This window comes from Rasamsonia emersonii (genome assembly GCF_000968595.1).
Source record: "Rasamsonia emersonii CBS 393.64 chromosome Unknown ctg1118621760195, whole genome shotgun sequence".
In the NCBI taxonomy this organism is placed as follows: domain Eukaryota; kingdom Fungi; phylum Ascomycota; class Eurotiomycetes; order Eurotiales; family Trichocomaceae; genus Rasamsonia; species Rasamsonia emersonii.
This window is the reverse complement of record NW_013563150.1, coordinates 17,655-35,378: the sequence shown is the minus strand read 5'-3', so window position 1 is coordinate 35,378 and position 17,724 is coordinate 17,655. Positions and strand designations below refer to the sequence as shown.

The window sequence follows — 17,724 nt, the reverse complement described above, 5'->3', positions numbered from 1 at the left end:
TTTTTTTTTGACTGATTGTGCTGACTTTCTTTTCTCAGCTTCGTGCTCTTGACTGCTTGACAAACCTACTCAACGTGCTGAAGGCGCAGAAAATCGACATCCAGGCACTTATGCAGAAAATGTCCCTTGACGATGTCAAAGCGCATCTTGTCCAAATAATTCATGAGTGCGTAAAGCAGACTGAGGCAAAGCCGCAGCCTATCACATTGGAACGTGGCTTTGCCACCATTCCTCTCCGTGGTATCGACGTCCCCTTCCACAGCACATTCTTGCGCTCTGGTGTCAAGCCATTCCGGTCCTTCCTTCTCAAGAAAATCAACAAGACCACAATTGATCCTAGCAAGTTGATTGGGAAATATATTCCCAACGTCACCGCCCGGCCGTTCGAGATTACAAAGGAGTATTTCGAGGATGTCTACAGATTGACGGGCTCGCCTCGCATTGCAAACGTTCTGGCCAACTGGGATAAGTATGAGGATGCTAAGGACGGTGCTACCACCCGTTCTACCGGTACCGCCGCAGTATAAGAATTCTTTGTCATGTTTTCATATCTCTAATGATGATTCCCTGTAAATGTTTTCCCCTTGATTGTGATCTTAATGTCGTAATATGATTTAGTTTCGTTCTTGAATAGATTAGAATCTATATATGATGACGAGAGTCTCTCTTCTCTGGTCCATAGCCGCATAAGCCAGCTAAACAACATGGGGTGGCAATGAGTTTTCAATTCTGCCTTGTAAACAGAAGCAGGAAAGTGTCATATCTTAGATGTCTGGTCTGTTACTTTTCGCCTATGGTCTTTGTAATTATCCCTCGACTTTTCTCCCGATGATCCCTACAGTGTTTCACAAATTACTAACTTCATAAACCTGAAAACCTCTCTCTCTTTTTTTTCTCTTTTTCGCTTCCTTTTTTTTTTGAAATTTGCTATTATTCTATTGGAAGGTATCTCCGATTCCGAACATTACGTTCGGGCGGTATACAAAAGCCGTTAAGTAACATAGATTAGAAGGAAAATAATATGTATTACATTAAACTACATCATGTCATACTGGGTGGAACAACAAACCTTGAGTGCGTCTTTAGACGACAATTTTTGGTACATCAACACAATCATCTCACCAATCACTGCTGGGTGTCTTTCAAAACACCAGGCCGCAATAACCTGTCCTCTTTTCCGTAGACCCCGACTTCCTTAACAATTGCGATAAATTTGCGGTGGTTTTCTTTGGAATCACCAATACGCGGATGGAAGATCTTCAGCAGATCTCTACTAAGAATACCGGAAGGAGGAATTGCGGCGTGTATTTCCGCGGGGGTAGGAAAGCCTTGCTGAGCCGCAGATCGAGGAGTTGAGCCCTTGGCAGGACCTGCTTTAGAAAGGAATTATCAGTATTTTCTGATTTGACGTTTTGACAAGAAAGACCCAGCCGCATGAACAAACGACAATTCGCATACCTTTTGCAGAAGGACCACCTTCCGAAGTTCCTGCATTAGGCGCTGGGCTCCCTGACCGTGACCCTTGGGGAGTGCCATTCTGTGAAGACGACAATGGCTGGTTAAGCTTGAGCTTCTTGGTCTTTCCACCATCGCTCATATCACCACCGGAACCAGCGCCACCGTCGACATCGCTGCCAGAACCAGCACCACCGGGGCCGACGTTCCGGATACGTTTCTTACCAACCTGGAATAGTCAGCAAGAGACCTGGATGGTCACTCTCGTGGCAACTGTTCTGAACTCACCGGCAACGCAGATGACGGAGAGGGTGACATTGGACGGGAACCTGGCTGGGCTGTCGGCTGAGAGGACGAAACATGTTTCGGCTTCTTTCGCGAGGAATCTGTTCCACTGGCATCTGAGAGATTTGGAGAGCCTGTTCGCTTGCGGGCCGCCGCGTTGGTGGCCTTTTTCAAGGCATCTGTGTGCTTTGTACGGCCGGATGGCGTACTCGTCCCTTTAGTAGAAGTGCCCGATTCTTTGCCCTTCTCTTTGAGCGCTTTGTCTTCTTCCGCCTTCCGTTCTTCTTCTCGCATCCCTTCGTCCTCACTATCATCAGAACTCTGTGGCAGAAACTTGAGTCAGCAAACAGGAATGTAGGGACTTTTTTTAGTGAGAGCGATGGGTGAGAGCGGTATACCTCATCATCCGAGTATGGATTGACGTCCGAACCACTGCTATAGTCGTAGTTCTTCTCTCGCCTTTGAAGGGCTTTCCGGACCTTTCTGCCCAGAATCCTGCGAGCTTCTCTTTCTCTCCTCTCTCTCTCTTCCTCCTCCTCGTAATCTCTCTCATCTTTCAGATTGAAAACGTTAGCTTTGAGCTGGTCTTGTTTGATTCTCTTTTCAGCCGCCTTCGCCTCCTCGTCCTCCTCGAAGAGACTATTGTCGACTTCTTCATCGTCGGCAAATCGATCTTCCTCAAAATCCATCTCATCGGCTTCCAATGTTTCGCCGAGGGTTGGAGCGGCGGCTTTGCCCCGATACACTTTTCGTTGCTTTGCGTAAGCCTCCAGTTCTTTCTGCTGCATCATCTCCTGCTGCTTTTCCATAAACCATCTCGGGTCTTTGATCTTCTTAGCCATGAACTTTTCGGCTTCCTCGATAGTCAACGTTTTGAACGGGTTCTTCGCGTTGAACCGATACCACTTATCAATGGGGACCATCCTCATTTTGCCCGTATCCTCAAGAACGAACATCGCATACGTCTCCGATAGAGCCGCTTCATAATTCCCCACCCACGTATTTTTATTATCAAAGTCCTCGAGGTGCCACGGCAAGGCTTCTTCATACTTGATCCGTGCCTTCGCAATTTCCTCCGGGGTCATGTCCGCTTTAGGAACATACTGGGTTTTCTGCTTGGGCACATTGGTCCGCTTTTGCGTCGTTGCAACTGATGGCGCGATCTGCGCAAGGTTCTCTTCACGCTCCTTCTCTCGAGCAGCCTTTCTGGCCTCGAGTTCTTCGCGTTCGGCGTCATCTAGTCCGTTACCACCTTCCGTCGGTACTTTATTGGCGTTCTCCGCTTTGATGCTACCTGGCTTGGCTCTGGGATCGCGACGCTGAAGTCGAACGGGTCGTGTAAACTGAGACTCATCGCGCGGATCGATGTTCTTTTTGGAGGCAAACTTGGCGACATGGTGCTTCAGTCCTTCCCGCCATGCCCGTTTTGTAGTAACTAAGGGATAGTCGACGTAAGTTTGGGAAAGCAGCGGACCACTAAATCCATTCACAGTCACGTCGTCTCGTCCAGGAATAGGCTGGATTCTATCCGACTGGGACCCAGGCAGAGTCTTGGACGCAGCTGGTGCAGCTGGTGCAGCTGGTGGTGGCCTGGGAGCTGCCACTCCATTTGTTGGCGCTTTTGCAGGTTGCCCAGTAACAGGTTTGGGAGGAGGTTTCTTCTTCGGCCGTACCAGAGGATCTGCAGGCCTGGGACGGCGAATTCTCATCACTGGAGGGCCATCGGCACCGGTTGGTGTGCGAACGGCGTTAGAATCAGTAGTTGTATCCATTTCGGGAGGATAGGAGCAGGAAGGGATAAAAAGCAAGGTGAGAAAGAGATGCCCTCAGTTGGGAAATGGATGTTGAAGTCGGTCCAGCGATCGCTGGAAACCGCGCCTGTGCCACGCCAATGACAACAAGACAAGGAAGCTGAACCTCGACAGTGAGGCGACAATAGATCAAATTACTGCAGAGGGAGGAATGCCACTCCCGAAGAAGATGCTGGGAGTTTGCAGCGGCAGGGAGCTGGTTGAAGAGAGGGTGGTTCTTTGTCGCCTTGGGTTCCGCTGTACGGAGTAGTGATTGCAGCGTCCTGGGTTGCCTCAGGCGTGGGTGGCGTCACACTTCTTGGCAGGTTCACCGCAGGCGTCAACAGGCGGGACAAGCGCGCGGTAGAGAGCCTTGCAGTCATCCCACCCATGGATGGCTTTGAAGATAGGTCCCAGCACATGGGGTTAGTTTGATGACTCTTACGTGAGTTCCCCAGGCTCTCTTCTTCCAGGCGTATTGCTCCTTACGCCGCACTGTTCCTTCACTTTCGCTTCCCAAGAATGAAATTTCCGGCCATTGTCGACCCTGTCCCAATAGCAGTTGCTCTCAAAAATGTGTTGTCAGATCTCACTATCCTCTCTGGGTTCTGTCAATTCTCCAAATCACAATCTCCCAGTTAGATTTCCAGCGTGTCCCACCCTTTACCTTTTTTACTCAACTTCATAAGAACCTATTCTCACTGTTGGTGACTGTCGTACACTCTCTGTCTCTCCATCTCTACCATCAATGGGCTCTGTCCTACATCTGACTCTCTCCTAGAAGTGTGCAAGAGCAAAAATTTACCTCTTGTTTGTGACCCCTGCTCTTGTCTCTCATTTCCAGTTCACCAGACCTCAGGTTTCTGGTCACTCAGATACATCTTGACCCCACTGTTCAGTTGGTATCATGTCTCAAACAGCTCAGTCGGGAACAGCCTCCGCATGGGACCTACCGCCATCTACTCCATGGTCACATAGGCACTCCATACCAGGTTCAGCCCCCTCACAACCAGCTATGATGGGACCAGGACATCAGGAAGCCCTCCATTGCAATCCGCCTGCTGAAAGCCATGGTGGCCTTCCTCCACACGTTTATTCGATGCTGATTCATGCGAGTCATCAACTGAAGGCCCGGCATCGGCCTGCGGTGGAGAGGCAGCTTCCAGATGCAAAAAATGCCATATCAGGCGGTCCTAGCATTCCACCCGTGCTGCCCATGCCCGCCCCTTACCTTGATCCACGCCATCAAGTTGAACCACAGCATTATCATCATCCTAGCCAGGACCATCTTGGCCGAGGCTTCTATCACCAGAACAGCACTCAAACAGCCTCGCCTCAGGTTTCTGACCCCTACCGGGCACATTATCCAGATATCCATGGACGCATTCCTTCGGGGTCTGTGGGTGCAGTACCTAGCCCACAAGTCGACAGTGGTGTCGTCTCTTATCGGCCCGTGCCTTCGACTCCAGCCGGGCCCCGTTATTCAAACAATCGCGCTCCCAGGACGCGTTTCGGTGATCAGCAGTCAGATCCGAAGCGGAGAATTCAGATGCAGATCAACTACCTCGAAAGCCTGGCTCTTGACATTCCCCCTCTGGACTCCTTTAAATGTGAACTTCAGGCTAAAGAGGCCTTCCGTGTCCGCCTGACAGAAATTGCGCAAAACGCCATCGCACGCCATGCAGAGAGCCGTGGGCTCACCGTGGGGCCGAATGCCATCGACTTCAAGTGTTTCGGCAGTCTGCGCAATGGATTTGCTCTCCCTGGTGCCGATATGGATTTGACAATGATCACCCGTGCTTCAAGCTTTCCCAAAGAGCTGGAAGCAGAGTGCCCTCGAATTCTCGAAAAGGCTTTCCTGGATGCTGGTCTTGGAGCGCGTCTGATATCGAAAGCCAGAGTCCCCATCATCAAGCTGTGTGAGAAGCCCTCTGAGGATTTTCTGGAAGCTCTGAGAGCGGACCTGAAGTCTCGAGAGGAAGGAGAATCGGTTGACGCCACCTCATCCGACAAAGACCCCAGTCGGACGTCTTCAGGCCCCGCGCACAATTCGGACGATGCCGATGCCGGCCGCGGTCATTGCAGCCGCAGAAACAAGGTCAGTGTCCAGTTCCCCTCATCAGAGGCCGGGATCCAGTGTGACATCAATTTCTCGGGTCGTCTTGCAATCTATAATTCGGAATTGCTCCGTTGTTACTCACTGTGCGACGAGCGCGTCCGTCTAGTCGGGCTTTTTGTCAAACAATGGGCCAAGGCACGAAAAATCAACAACCCGTATCACGGGACATTATGCTCCTACGGCTACATCTTAATGGTAATACATTATCTTACAAACGTGGTGAGGCCGCCGGTTCTCCCCAATCTCCAGATCATCTACCGGCCTCCCCCTCCTGGGCGTGGCTCTAAGGAAGTTACTACTGTGGATGGATGTGACGTTCGCTTCTTCAATGACGAAAATGAAATTAAGGCACGGGCTAAAGCAAATGCATGGACCGACAATCGACAACCCCTTGGCGATCTGCTACGCGGTTTCTTCGCTTACTACGCCTCAAATGGGCGAGGTGCACCTCTTGGGGGTTTCGACTGGGTGAAGAGTGTGGTTTCAATTCGTACACGGGGTGGAATTCTCACCAAATCGGAGAAAGGATGGACAGCGGCAAAGGTGGATGCAAACGGCACTAGGCACAAATACCTCCTTGCCATTGAGGATCCTTTCGAACATGATCATAATGTTGGAAGAACGGTCGTTCAGTCCGGGCTCGTTGCTATCAGGCGCGAATTTCGTCGAGCACATGCAATAATCAATCGTGTTCAAGACATTCCGGGAGTCGGCTGGGAATGGCGAACCGACGAAGGGGATGTCGGTGAAGATTTCTTCGCTGAGCCCGAAGAACACGCTCACCGCAATCCGAGACGACGGGCGCGGTCTCGTGACAATTCCGAATGGGAGTCACCAGAGATTGGAAGTCCTTTGACTCATGCAGTTGAAGGGGAGACTCCTGACCAAGCGTCCACTCAGCAAAAGTCGAATCATCGGCCAGGGGCACATCCAATTGATGATATGCTGATTCCACTATCTCAGCAGCAGCCGGCAGCGGGGCATGTGGACATAAAACAACAATCTCCACAAGAAGATCTCCCAAAGGCAGTCGCAGCCTTGTCCATCTAGTTGTGTACTTGTTATTTCGACATACACGCACTTCATTATCGGAATCCAGCGTGGTACAAATACCAAGTAAAGTGGGTTTCCGCCCTTCTGAGAATAAGGTCGATTGGATCTGGAGTATTGTCTGTTGCGGTTCGTTTTGCTTTCTATGAGAAAAAGAACGCCGGGATATGATGGATTGAGAGGCGTTTAGGCGTGCGTTCACAAAATTGTGTTTAAATAAAGGGCAACATATGTAATATTTCTATCTTCTTTTTTTTTTGCTCTCCTTGTCCTTCTTACATGAATTAATGAATTAATTTCATCTCCTGCCATCCAGTTCAGCTCAGTCCGTCCCATTCAAAGAATTAAAAGAATACGGGCTTTTAAGGGAGGAACAGTTATGCTAAAATAAATGTTTAAGCGAGGATAACCTCCAGTCTGTCTAGATTCCGAGTGAATCCAAATAGTAGCTGGTACATTTATTATTTCACCAAATGTATATATATTATATATTAATTTCGAAAAAGCCTTCAAGTCTACAGAGCAGTGGTCTAGTATCAACAAATATCGACAATTTTCTCATCCTCGTCCTCATCCTGCTTTTGAGACTCTTGGGCCAGCGCATAAGCTCTTGCTCTGGCCATGGCTTCCTTCTCAGCATCATTTTCCTCACCCTCCTCACCACGCATCAACACTTGGACCAATCTATCACAACCTTCTCGGACCTCTTCATTCTCCACATGAAGATGACATTCGCGGATGATAGGGTATACCTGCACTTCTCTCATTCTATCTCGACCTGCCCTCGTAGTTGTCAACAACAGTAACGTTTCTAAATGCGTCAAAATGATGTGAGGATCAGGATCCCGTTTCTTATCGGGCGGCAGTAGCTGCAGATCCGGCAGCATCGCTGCGGTCTCGTCGTCGTCATATTCCTCCGGCCCCATGATTGGCAGCAAGATATACGGCAACAAATTCACTCCATCCTCTGCAAACAGCATGGGATGCGACGGAATATCAAACGCCACGTTCTTAATCGTTGAGGCTACCCCTCGTCTTCGAATATCGCTTTTGTGCTCCGTAAAGACGACAAGTTTAGAGATCGGCACCACCGAATCATACTCTTGTCTCGTTGTGAAATAAGCGCGACCTTCCTCGGACTTGGAGAGGTCCGCAAAGAAGTATGCCAGATAATCATAGTCCGCATTCTTGTTCAAGGAGCCTTCTGCGCCTTTAACAAAGCAATCCATGAGTTGATCCATGGCTCTCTTCGAGCCGGAGACTGAATCCGGCACTTTCCTGGTCAAGGTTATGATTCGCCTGAGACTATCCGATTTGGCCAGATTGGCCAGTAACATCGCAACTTCGTTTGCATTTGGCTCTTTGGGGTTCTGGTCCAAGATAGTCAGCGACCGTAAGTGGTTAAGTCCGGCAGAGAACTGACCGTTATTTTGACCAGAAGGGTTTCTAGGAAGGCATCATCCTCGGCGAGATTTTTTAGAACCTCCTCGTCAGCCGAGAGGTTGATCAGCATCGTCAACGCATTCTTTGCGATGGGCTTCTCCGCCGAAAGTTGTCAGTAGAGGAAATGGGAATAAAATAGATCATTCATCACATGAAGCAATAACTAACAGCGTAATCCCGAACTAGAAGCTTCAAGTCCCGCACTGGTACGAGCTGTTGTCTTTTGAATAGAGACGGCTGAGCGGTGGAGAAGCCGACGAGATTCTCACATGCTAATAGCGGGAAAAATACATGGTCAATCAATGTCTCTAAAGTCATTCTCAATCCAGCAAGATGTAGCAAACCATACCAACTTGCCTTATCTGCGTGTTACCATGATGGAGAAACTCGACAAGCTGTAGAACAATTTTATATAATTAGTAAAAGTGTTTCTCGAATGGACAAGAAACTCACCTCCTCCAGTTCAGTTGGCATATTGTCGATAATCGGGAAATAGATAGGTTACTGGTCTTGCCACCACCTGCTAACTAATCCTACTCGGCGGGAGGTAGTCTACTAGGAGAGAATTAATGCTGTCGCTTTTTTTTTCCTTGGTGGTTTTCATGAAAGTATTTTGTATAACTGATGGAATACGGAGTATTTTTTTTCTATCTTCCGGTGGGGAAGATTCCTCAGATTTATTTATCATTGGTGGGGACTATCGTATCGATTGAACCATTTTCTATTCCTGAGGATTCAAGCAACTCGATACGCCAATGTAAATGCAATTTGACCACTGATCTGAGATTAGCTAAATCCGATCTTGAATTAGAAATTATAAACATTCCAGTTTACATATATATCACTGGATATTGGTGACTGCAGCAGCGATAAGGAGACGACTTATCTATTTCTTTGCCCCGCCCTAAGGAAGGAATTCACATTGTGTTCTCCGGACGGAGTACAATGCTCGCGGGGTGGGCCTATCGTCCAGGGTCCTAGAATGTTCCTCTGATACAGTGTTAAATTGAGACGCCTTAGAAAAATAACCCCGCTGGCACTACTCCATATTATAACTACTGCCTCACAAAAACAACATCGTCATCACCACAAAACACTATTTTTATCAGCATTGCTGTTATTAGTTGAACACATCAAGCATGGCAAGCAAAAACGACGCAGACCCGAATCTGCAAGAAATCCATGACTTCCTTATTGATCTGGCAATTAAGGCAGGCAAAGTAATTACCAGCAGCTTGCCACGAATTGATTCGACCGGCTCAAAGAAAAACAGTGAGTACCCTTTGTACCACAATTGACCTGACAGGAGAAAAAAAGGCCAACAGGGAAGGATGTCAATATATTGACAGACGTGGCTAGGTTCCGATCTGGTCACTGAGTATGACCGCGCTGTTGAAAGGATGGTTTCCGAAGCCTTGAAGACACACTATCCAAATTACGAGTATGGCATGCTCCTGGGTCTCATGACGATACTCAGTTCTTTACTAACAGAAGCTTTTTTTTGTTTCTCATTTTTCCAGCTTTCATGGAGAAGAGACTTATGATCCTGCACACCCTCTTACGGATGCTCCCACTTTCATCGTTGATCCCATTGATGGTACTGTGAACTTCGTGCATGGCTTTCCTAGTTCGTGCATCTCCCTAGGGTTTGCAGTAAACCGCAAACCAGTCGTCGGGGTAGTATACAATCCATTTACAGAAACGCTCTACTCTGCAATCCATGGCCAAGGAGCGTTCCTCAACCGCAAGACCCCCCTGCCGCTGAAGGGCACCGACACCGAACCTCTGAATGGTCTCAATAATGCCCTCATTGGTTTGGAATGGGGATCCGATCGTAGTGGCCGAAACTGGGAGACAAAAGTTCGTACATTCGAGAATCTAGGCAAAACCCGGGAGGATGGCGGGGCAATGGTCCATTCAATACGGAGTATGGGATCTGCTGCCCTTAATCTCTGTGCTGTAGCATCAGGGACGCTCGATTTATACTGGGAAGGTGGATGCTGGGCATGGGATGTCTGCGCTGGATGGGTCATATTGACAGAGGCGGGCGGTATCGTGGTGGGTGGAAATCCCGGTAAATGGGATGCCGAGCTCGATGGACGAACCTACTTGGCTGTCAGGCCTTCACCTAACGGGCAAGGTCAGAAGGAAATTGTGGAGGAATTCTGGAGTCATATCCAAGGTCGGCTTGAATATTAGCCAGTAGTTCCTTGCAAAGTGAGCGTTCTCCTGTCGGCCTGAGCGTTAGTTAACTATGTGAATTCCTTAACTAGATGACGTAATACAGGGATTTGATCTTATGCAGCTCGAATGAATTAGATTCGACGGCACAGAATAGACTGGCAATATCATGATAACCAGTAGAATGTTGCATTGATTAACTAGGCATGATGTGTGAGTTGTCTCACTCCTGTTGGTGCTGGGTGGCTTGGGGCTGCAACTCAGCGACTCAAAGTCACTGGCCACACACTCGACACTTCATCAGCCAACTCACCAGCTGAAGCAACTGCAGAGTACGATGCCTGCAGAGGTAATAGCTGAACAGGTCATTATCGCCAATACATGTTCCCCAGGATAATTGAGTCACTTGTTATAATAATATCTATTTCACATTTTCTTCTAGAAAACACCAGTCCCTTTACTCTTCAGAACAACCAAACGGCAATCCTCTCCTGTCACTACTCCTGGATCCTTGTAGTGAGCTTGTGACCTGGAGAGGTCAATGTTAATTTTAACTAGACCATTGTGAGACAAGTCGTGAGTCAGCTGGGACAGTGAGAAAAGAATTACACGGACATATAAAGGGACTGGTAAGGGCAGTGCCAACAATAAATCTTGTGCTTACGGCTTACTCCTCTTGCAACAGATTGCATTCGCTGTACAGTGTGAGATCCCTCTGAGCTACGTGTCTCGACTTAAGCAGGACCGCCCTTTTGTCCCTTCTCCTTTGCCTTGTTAAGTGAGAAGCTGAGTATCCGACCAAACAGTCCATACATGCCTTTCTTGTGCATTTAAACAGTGGTTCTTGTGCTTTTTAAATGCTCTGTATTCAATACCGTGCACCAGCAAGACCGAAAGTCGAATACCAGACTCAAAGCCGAGGCCTCATCAGAGGAACGTGCTCCGTCCGCTGCCATATCTCGCAATCTCGAACCCAAACAGCAAAGTGTTCGAACACATGATCCGGTGAAGCTGACGATGGTGATATCGGGTAATATTCCAAGACAAGAACGAAGGGAAACGTGTTCTAAAGTACACCTCAAGGGTCAAAACGAATCAAAAACACTTCACTTTTCCTCGCAGGAAACGGGAAACAGTGGCTATATGGATCCAAGGTCTAAAAAGACCAGCCCTCGGCCGTCCAGAAACATCACGTCTGGACAAAAAACTCAGACGAGGAGGAAATCGTCGGAAACGGGCCATAAGCGCACCAATGGAGCATCCTTCGCGTCCTCTGGAAAACAGCCGGCGAAAAGCGGTAGATCGGACCTGCATAGGTATGGACCCGATTTCTTCGGCTTAATGGGTCTTCTACTTACATTGTAACAGACATGCTTCTCAAAATGAGAGGTTGTCCGTCTTCGATCCTACGCAAAACCGTCGTCAGGGCAGGCGTCATGTCTCCCGACCTTCAACAACAATTGCGAAGAAACCTTCGGAAGATAAAGTTGAGGGGATCGCTTCTCCAAACAAAGGGAGCCGTAAATCTGCTGGTTTTTTTCTCTTGTTTTTGGAGTCCCAGACCATACTCAGCCGGAAAAGAGGCATGCTAGACAAGCACCCTTGATAATATACATTCGCTGACTTACAGGCCAGGATAACATGTCTTGCCTGTCTATCTGACGATATCCCAGTAAGCAAATCTGCAAAGCTCCGATGCTCACATCGAATGTGTCATGCATGTTTGAAACGGATCTTCATCATGTCTGTGACTGATCCGCAACATATGCCACCGAAGTGCTGCACATCCGACCATATTCCTCTCAAGCATGTCGAAAAGCTTTTCGATGTGAAATTCAAAATGAAATGGAACCGTAAATATCAAGAATACACGACGAAAAATCGAATATATTGCCCCGCTAAAGGCTGTGGGGAATGGATTAAGCCAAATCATATCTTTGTCGACACTAGCTCTGGAGCCACGGGCGGTCGCAAATATGGAAAATGTAGTCGATGCAAAACAAAGGTATGCTGCATTTGCAATGGCAAATGGCATTCAGGAAAGGACTGCCCCAAAGACGAAGATACCAAGAGGTTTGTGGAAATGGCAAAGGAAAAGGGCTGGCAACGCTGTTACAATTGTTCCGCTATGGTCGAATTAAAGGAGGGATGCAATCATATGACATGTCGCTGCTCTGCTGAGTTTTGCATGATCTGCGGATCAAAGTGGAAAACGTGTGATTGTCCATGGTTCAACTATACCACTGGAGAAGGCGACAGGCTGAATTACATGAACGTGCCTCAGATAATCGGAGCTTTCGATGACGAGAACGGAGGAGACCAGAGGAATCGCATGCGTTATCAAGATGAACTGGATATGAGAAGAGAGCAGGAACGGCAAGACGAAGCTCTTGCTCGACGATTACAGCTACTTGCCGTGGATGACGACGATCGCCCTCCCAGGCAAGCAGATCATGGGATATTGGATTTTGGAAATGCAACGGCTCACTTCCTAAACGAACATTTCAACTATACACCGAATGTCTCGGGTTATAATGCTGGACCCGCTCATCATGGTGGGCAGGCCACAACAGAAAACGATATCTGGGGGTTTCGTACCAATACGCCGTCTCCTCCTCCAGACCGATCGACGCCGAGAAGTAGACGAAATCGGGGCAGGCAACAATCTTTTGTCACAACTGATCCTCCCTTTGGCAGAAGTGCTTCAAGGATTCGATGATCTCGAGATCATTGACTACTTCCTGACAACAGATGGTTGACAACTTTCTGCCTCACATCAAGGTATATCTTGCATATCTATTTTATAGAAGCTGTTCTCCCTTAAGGCAAAGATGTAATGATTCTATACCAATTTCTCTCTTTCTCTCTTAAGGCAATCATATATGCTATAGTAAGCAGAAACAATAATTACTACACAGACATGCAATGAGTTAAGAGAAGTTTAGGCTAGGGGGTATGTACGGAGTAGGGGATACATTAATACAAGCCGCAGTTGCTGGTGGGCAGCAGTAAGAATGTTACAAAAGATATCACAGCACGAGTGCATCGAAGTTAAACAGAGTGGCCATCATCGTCACCTTCTGACTCGGATTGAGAGTCATCATCGTAGAAGTAACGGTCACTCCACTTTGCCGAATCTTGTCTCGATGTCCCCGAACTGCCCGACTGCGTGCCTGGGCTCCCGGGAGCTTGCTTTGCAGAAACATCTTCCGCAGCGGCTACGGGTACTCCGCCGATGGGATATGCAGACATCCTAGGTCGTGTGATATCTGTATTGCCGGATCCTTGTAAGTGTTCGTCATTCTGCTCCGCAAATCCCATGAATGAAGCCTGGGAAGAGCAGGCTTGGCCGACCACTTCTTCTCCTGAATCGGTCGCCTTCACATTCAATGGTTTGGCCCTATCCATGTTCGGTTCAATGGCATCATCTGTCTCAGCTGCAAGGTTATATCCGAAATGAGTGTCCACGAGATGTTTGATTACCGGCCAACCGTAGGCATTAGCAAACATGCGCCGTACAATGATGTTATTGTGTGCGTCCGGCTCAAGGCGGACGAGAACCTTGCGCCAGGAAAGGTTGTGGTGATATGCTCTCGCGATCTTTTCCTCGACTTTCATGCCACTTGCAGATGATTCAGTAGACTGTAATCCATGGCCAGAGCCTTCGTTGAGGTCAGTGAGCGGCTTTGATCCAGATCTGAAGGGGCTCCGAGGTGTACCAAAGATCGTAGTCCGTCGCTTCATCGAAGGCGGAGGGATGTCTTCCGGATGATATACACGGTCATGGAAGATGGTTCGGGGCCGTGAAGCAGGATTTACGATAAACTCTGTTGGAGGTAGGGGCGGTCTAAGAACATCACCTGCTGATTCGAATATAGTTGTTTTAGGGGGCGCATTTAGAACCTCCTCCTCGTAAAGGGAGTCTCCTCCGACAGGACGACGCGGTGATGTATTTGGACTAGATACTGCATTTGAGTCGCCTGAAGAGCCAAGAGTTTGACTTCGCTTGTATATCTTAGTCTGTTTCTTGTTAGAGCTCCAAGCATCCTTAGACTGGAAGAGGGACAAAAAATGGCTGAATGGACCGACTCCCTGGGATGACGAATCCTCTTTAGCCCTAGATTCAGCATCAATTGATGAGATCTCTGACGGCTCTATTTGCATTGGTTTCTTGAGGAATTGATTCCGAGTTGGCGAAGCTGTGAAACTGCCATCGTAGGACTCGTCGTTTGCTTCACTTTGCTCTTTATCACCCCCGGTATCTTTGATATTCTTCTTTGAATCACAGACAGGAGTGTATGGCCCAATTCGGCTGGCACCAGGTGAGGTCGAATTGGCCCCAGTAAGCTCAGCCCAACCCCATTCAGCCACGGTACCTACGAGCCCATTTTCCCTCCTGGCCTTCTCCACGCGATCCAGCCCCCTCCAATCCAGAAATAGCAGGCATGACGTTCGCAAAGGGACGATGCCATCGTTGACTACGTTTGAGTAAATTGTGCGATTTCGGAATTTCAGAAGAACCTGATGGGCAGGCCCGGTAGGAAGAATTCTCAGCAGAGGTTTGGACGCCGCCGTGGATCGCTTCTGCGGTTTCTGCGAATCGTTCCGAATACCACCGATCATTGCACTCCATCCAGTTCGTATCCTCGGAGCTGTCCAGCTGAGACCAAGATCCTGTCCGGTCCTGCCAACGAGACCTAAATCCAATGCAAAACGAACGTATATGGGGTTCTCGTTGCTCAAACCAAGGAATGGAGTAGCAAGGGCGACAAAATTGATTGGTTTGATCCGTTCAAAGAACTCGGGAGAATGTTTTTGGATGTAGGCAATAGCGTAAGTCTGGATGAGACCGCCAAGTGAATGTCCTATAAAACTGATGCTAGTAATCTGATAAGCATAATCTCGGCCGTTCAGCTGTCTTTGACGAATAGCAGCATTATCAGACAGACATGCGGCTCGAGGTGATTCGGAAGATCCTTTAAGACCCATCAAAGACTGAGTCTTTTTAGTCTTGGAGCGCTTGACAGGGAGATATGGCTGGTCTGGGTAAGTCATAAGCAGGACGTATTTTGCCAGACGCTTTCCAAGGTACTGGATTCCTCGTTCGGTACGAACAGCATTTCCAGGAAATCCCCGAACGATTACTTCCTCGAACTCATCATCCTCTTGATCGTCGTCGATAGATCCATTATCATGAAATATGGACTGAGAGCTTGCAGCGGCTGAAGAGCCTGTATTTCCATGCCCGTAACCTTCCGAATGAATAGGATCTTTCCTATTTTCCTGGCCTTTGTTTTTGTTTCGATGTTCTCTTGCCTGCTTCCTAGCCGTCCTAGCAGCAGCATCAATGCTTTCCTTCAAATACAGCATATCGGCACCGAGATTGCTATGCAGGCCATGGGTCAACACCACAAAATGTATGCGCTTCTTCTTCTGCTGTTTCTTCGCTCCGTCCTCCATTTTCATGGCATCGTTCGACGCGCTCTGGCGGTCATGTGGACCATGAGGATTTTGACAGTCGTTTGCCTTTTGGAGAACCTCATTTCTGAGACTTTCTTTTTCCTCCAAAGATGGAAATGGAGGTGTACTCCAGAGACTCTTCGTGTCATCCACTACAAGTTTGACGGACTTGGAGAAAACGCCTTTTGTGACTGATACCGGAAAAGCTCTGTCCCTTGGTGTCCCCGGAATTTGATGATCGTGGATGTGAGCCGGAGGAGGCATAGATGATCCGCCATTGACTCCAAGGCTCAGCGATTTCTGGTCACGACCAACCAGAAGTTCGAAATGAACAGCTGCTGTTGTTGAAAATATAACTTGTGAGACAATCTCAATTACCCATGTTACACTCTGACCAGCTTTTCGGGATTCAGTATCACTTGAAATCGACTGCGACGTCAGACGGATCTGTTCAGGCACGGGAATAGTTGCAGTCCACGTCCCACCGGCCTTGAGATAGGGCTCAAATTGCGGCGCCCCTTCCAATTCACAGCGGTCGTATCTGCGGTTTGGATCAAAAGTCGAGGGGTAACAAGCTGTGTACAGAGTATAGGGCCCGTGGAGATATGCAGCTCTCAGAGGAATGGCGGATGTGTTCTTCACTTTTACATGAAGCTCGGTTGGAGTCGGCAGAATCGGGTCCAGAGCAGGAGTATATGTCAATTTATATCTGTTTTAAGGTCAATGAGATGGTATTAGAATCTGGGTTAAGCTACTTGAATAACAAAAACAACTTGTTGCCATGCACGAACCTGACAACCTCACCCACACGGACATAGCCAACTTGGTGGACTAACAACATTTCCACTGCTCGCTGTGTCTCTACTATATCAGCACGCCAACCAGTAAGAGAATGGAATCTGGGATGATGGTTGTTGTAAGATTGAACTCCGTGATCTGGTGTTTGGGAGAGAAAATATGTACGCGGAGTAATCAGCATGGAGGCTGGATGTGCTCATCCTCTTTCCTATTCTCTCAGAGTTAACAGGCAGCGTCATCAAGTGCTTTTCGCACCATCTACACTGCACATCTAAAAATAGATTATCGTTCAGATATGCATTGCTTCGTCAGAGTGTCATAGACAAAGGGACAGGGGAAATCATGGGTAAAGGCCGCCACAGAATAGGTTGGCTGTGTGCAAGAGAAAGGCCAAATGATAAGAGTACCTATATATTTAACAACCTTAGAAAGTAGGATGCATCCGCCTGTGGTTAAGTCGAAATTATTGAATAAGGCACATTGGGATCAGGTAAAAATCGAGGATAAATGGATGCGATCGAATAGAAGCTCCGGCAATGAAGATTGATATGCCGCAGTGCTAAGGTCTTGGCCCAGGCCTGCTACGGAGTAGCTGCTGATATGTGGCAGACACTAACTATTTAAGGAAGGTACAGTATTCCTTTTAAGACCCAGCAGAGCAGGCACAGCAGTAGTATGTAGGTGATCATCACCTCCGCTAGAAAAACATTATTAACTTCCATTGCTGCACATTGTGACATGTTTTTTTTTATTTTTGCAAATAACAAGCCTTCAATGACTTCAAGACTTGCTAGTCGCTACACTCGTCGAGGCTTGAAGGAGAAAGAACGCCTGGGCTTAGTAATGCTTATACCATTTATTGACCTAGTATATACAGGCTTTATTTTCTATATATGGGCTTCATTGCATAGGTTAATTATTATCATGAGCATATTATTACTTAACACTATGTTAGGCACAGCCCAGAAGGAAAAAGGGATTCAGTACAATGAGCAAATCTATAAGTCAAATTAAAGTCATTAGATGTTGTTGTATAGAAGCTAAGAAGCTAGGCAGCTACTATGGTACAGGATATAAGGTGGAGTCACATGGTATGGGGCATGTGACACACTATATATGGCCTTATATTGGCTTATACCTAGA

General features: G+C 47.9%; 6 protein-coding genes across 6 annotated transcripts; 3 read left to right on the top strand and 3 right to left on the bottom strand.

Annotated features, from left to right (window-relative positions):
- Positions 1–38: 38 nt before the first annotated feature.
- T310_4901 (Fatty acid synthase beta subunit) lies at positions 39–527 on the top strand (the record flags this gene model as incomplete). The annotated part of the gene is made up of 1 exon (XM_013472238.1): positions 39–527. A coding segment is annotated over one exon (489 nt), but the record flags the coding sequence as incomplete, so codon positions are not given.
- A 598-nt stretch (positions 528–1,125) lies between these two features.
- T310_4900 (Transcription initiation factor IIF) lies at positions 1,126–3,512 on the bottom strand (the record flags this gene model as incomplete). The annotated part of the gene is made up of 4 exons (XM_013472237.1): positions 1,126–1,370; positions 1,459–1,684; positions 1,744–2,061; positions 2,139–3,512. 4 exons carry the CDS (start codon positions 3,510–3,512, stop codon positions 1,126–1,128), a joined length of 2,163 nt encoding a protein of 720 aa, XP_013327691.1.
- Positions 3,513–4,437: 925 nt separating this feature from the next.
- T310_4899 (S-M checkpoint control protein CID1-like nucleotidyltransferase) lies at positions 4,438–6,699 on the top strand (the record flags this gene model as incomplete). The annotated part of the gene is made up of 1 exon (XM_013472236.1): positions 4,438–6,699. One exon carries the CDS (start codon positions 4,438–4,440, stop codon positions 6,697–6,699), a length of 2,262 nt encoding a protein of 753 aa, XP_013327690.1.
- Positions 6,700–7,235: 536 nt separating this feature from the next.
- T310_4898 (DNA-binding protein HGH1) lies at positions 7,236–8,616 on the bottom strand (the record flags this gene model as incomplete). The annotated part of the gene is made up of 5 exons (XM_013472235.1): positions 7,236–8,069; positions 8,123–8,239; positions 8,311–8,450; positions 8,492–8,537; positions 8,596–8,616. The coding sequence occupies 5 exons, from the start codon at positions 8,614–8,616 to the stop codon at positions 7,236–7,238; spliced, it is 1,158 nt and encodes a 385-aa protein (XP_013327689.1).
- Positions 8,617–9,281: 665 nt separating this feature from the next.
- On the top strand, positions 9,282–13,042 carry T310_4897 (Inositol monophosphatase; the record flags this gene model as incomplete). Its single annotated transcript, XM_013472234.1, has 8 exons — positions 9,282–9,414; positions 9,502–9,583; positions 9,663–10,282; positions 10,528–10,536; positions 10,882–10,952; positions 11,209–11,639; positions 11,692–11,855; positions 11,997–13,042. 8 exons carry the CDS (start codon positions 9,282–9,284, stop codon positions 13,040–13,042), a joined length of 2,556 nt encoding a protein of 851 aa, XP_013327688.1.
- Positions 13,043–13,374: 332 nt separating this feature from the next.
- Positions 13,375–16,762, bottom strand: T310_4896 (Lipase/serine esterase; the record flags this gene model as incomplete). The annotated part of the gene is made up of 2 exons (XM_013472233.1): positions 13,375–16,492; positions 16,575–16,762. The coding sequence occupies 2 exons, from the start codon at positions 16,760–16,762 to the stop codon at positions 13,375–13,377; spliced, it is 3,306 nt and encodes a 1,101-aa protein (XP_013327687.1).
- Positions 16,763–17,724: the final 962 nt, after the last annotated feature.